The 1875-nt window shown below is 67.4% G+C and overlaps 1 protein-coding gene across 1 annotated transcript; it reads left to right on the top strand.

Moving 5' to 3' along the window:
• Window positions 1-21: 21 nt before the first annotated feature.
• Window positions 22-1871, top strand: LOC121024227 (acetylcholine receptor subunit epsilon-like; the record flags this gene model as incomplete). Its single annotated transcript, XM_040466494.1, has 7 exons — window positions 22-166; window positions 383-525; window positions 608-652; window positions 756-865; window positions 951-1106; window positions 1225-1325; window positions 1690-1871. Coding segments are annotated over exons 1-7 (783 nt in total), but the record flags the coding sequence as incomplete, so codon positions are not given.
• Window positions 1872-1875: the final 4 nt, after the last annotated feature.

Genomic DNA, 1875 nt, shown 5'->3' with positions numbered 1-1875 from the left:
CGGGCGCCCCCGCCCGGCAGGATTAGGTGACAGTCCCCTACCCAGCCCGGAACTAACACCTCCCCTTACTCCCTCTCCCAACCTCAACGCTCAGAATAACCCCGAGGACCGGACGGCGGGATGGCGGGGGCTCTGCTGGGTGCCCTGCTCCTCCTGGAGCTCCTCGGTAAGGACAGGGGTGGGACACACGCACGGGACAATGACACAGGGCATAGGACAAAGACAAGGGGCCGAGGAGGAGGCTGAGGCCCGAAACTTGGTCCCCAGGCTCGGTATGTGGTTCGGGAGGCGGGGAGATCACAGAGCCTCAGAGACAGACGCAGAGGCAAAGGAGGCCCCCAGCCCCGTCCCCGCGGTGAGCCCAGGTAGACCCCATCCCCAGGTGGAGGTGACGGCAAGAACGAAGAGCTACGTCTCTACCACCATCTTTTCGACAACTATGACCCAGAACGCCGGCCGGTGAAGGAGCCTGGAGACACTGTCACCGTCACCCTCAAGGTCACCCTGACCAACCTGATCTCACTAGTAAGATACTTCCGCCTGAAACCCCAAATTCTGTGTGTGACCCTGGGGCCCCGCCCCGACCACCCCGATCCCCCACCTGCAGAACGAGAAAGAGGAGACCCTCACCACCAGCGTCTGGATTGGAATCGTGAGTCCGACGTGGGGAGCAGGGTGAGGTCTGGTGCGGGGACCCCTCTCCCCCAAGCCCCCGTGGGGCCCCGGGGCGCACGTGTTTCCATCCCACCCCTCAGGACTGGCAGGATTACAGACTCAACTTCAGTAAGGACGACTTCGGGGGCATAGAAACCTTGCGGGTCCCTTCGGAGCTCGTGTGGCTGCCTGAGATCGTGCTGGAAAACAAGTGAGCGCTGGGCCAGGGCAGCGGAGGCCGGGAGGGTGAGGGGGTCGCGGCCGCGCGCAAACGCCGCGTTTCCCGGAGTCCACAGCATCGACGGCCAGTTCGGCGTGGCCTACGACGCCAACGTGCTGGTCTACGAGGGCGGCTACCTGAGCTGGCTGCCCCCGGCCATCTACCGCAGCAGCTGCGCCGTGGAGGTCACCTACTTCCCCTTCGACTGGCAGAACTGCTCGCTCGTCTTCCGGTGGGGCCACCTGCTCGGGGGCGGGGGCGGGGGCGGGGCGGCGCGACGGGGGTGGGGGTGGGGCTGGGGGCAGCCCGGGTCCCAGCAGCCCGGGTCTGTGCCGGCCCCGGCCCCGCAGCTCGCAGACGTACAACGCCCGAGAGGTGGAGTTCGTCTTCGCCGTGGACGAGGAGGGCGAGACCATCAGCAACATCGACATCGACACCGAGGCGTACACCGGTGAGGCCCCCTTCCGCTCCGAAACCCGCCTCTAGACGGGGCCCAGACAGGGGACACTCACCGAGGGGGGCTGCCCCGGGCCACCGACACCGGGCCTTGGCTTTGGCAGCCGGGCTCGACCTTGACCCCCCCCCCTCCCGAAACCACCCTCGACAGTGAGCCCGGCATGACTTCCTTGGCCTGCGTCCGTCGTGCACCTGCACCGGGCGGGCCCGTCTAGCCCGAACCGCCTTCGCCTGTCGCCCGCCGCGCCACCCAGACCACTAGGGGCGGGCCGGCCGCAACGGCTCCCTCTGCCCAGAAACCGGGGGCCCGCGGCCAGGCGTGGGGCCCACGAGGGCTGACCTCGCCTCCCACCCCGCAGAGAATGGCGAGTGGGCCATCGATTTCTGCCCCGGACTGATCCATCACCACGGGGGCTCCGCGGACGACCCGGGGGGCATTGACGTCGTCTACACGCTCATCATCCGCCGGAAGCCACTCTTCTACACAATCAACATCATCGTGCCCTGCGTGCTCATCTCGGGCCTGGTGCTGCTCGCCTACTTCC

Source organism: Herpailurus yagouaroundi, unplaced genomic scaffold (assembly GCF_014898765.1).
Source record: "Herpailurus yagouaroundi ecotype Mexico unplaced genomic scaffold, PumYag 61455, whole genome shotgun sequence".
Taxonomy (NCBI): domain Eukaryota; kingdom Metazoa; phylum Chordata; class Mammalia; order Carnivora; family Felidae; genus Herpailurus; species Herpailurus yagouaroundi.
The sequence above is the reverse complement of the archived record's forward strand: the minus strand, read 5'-3'. Positions and strand labels throughout refer to the sequence as shown.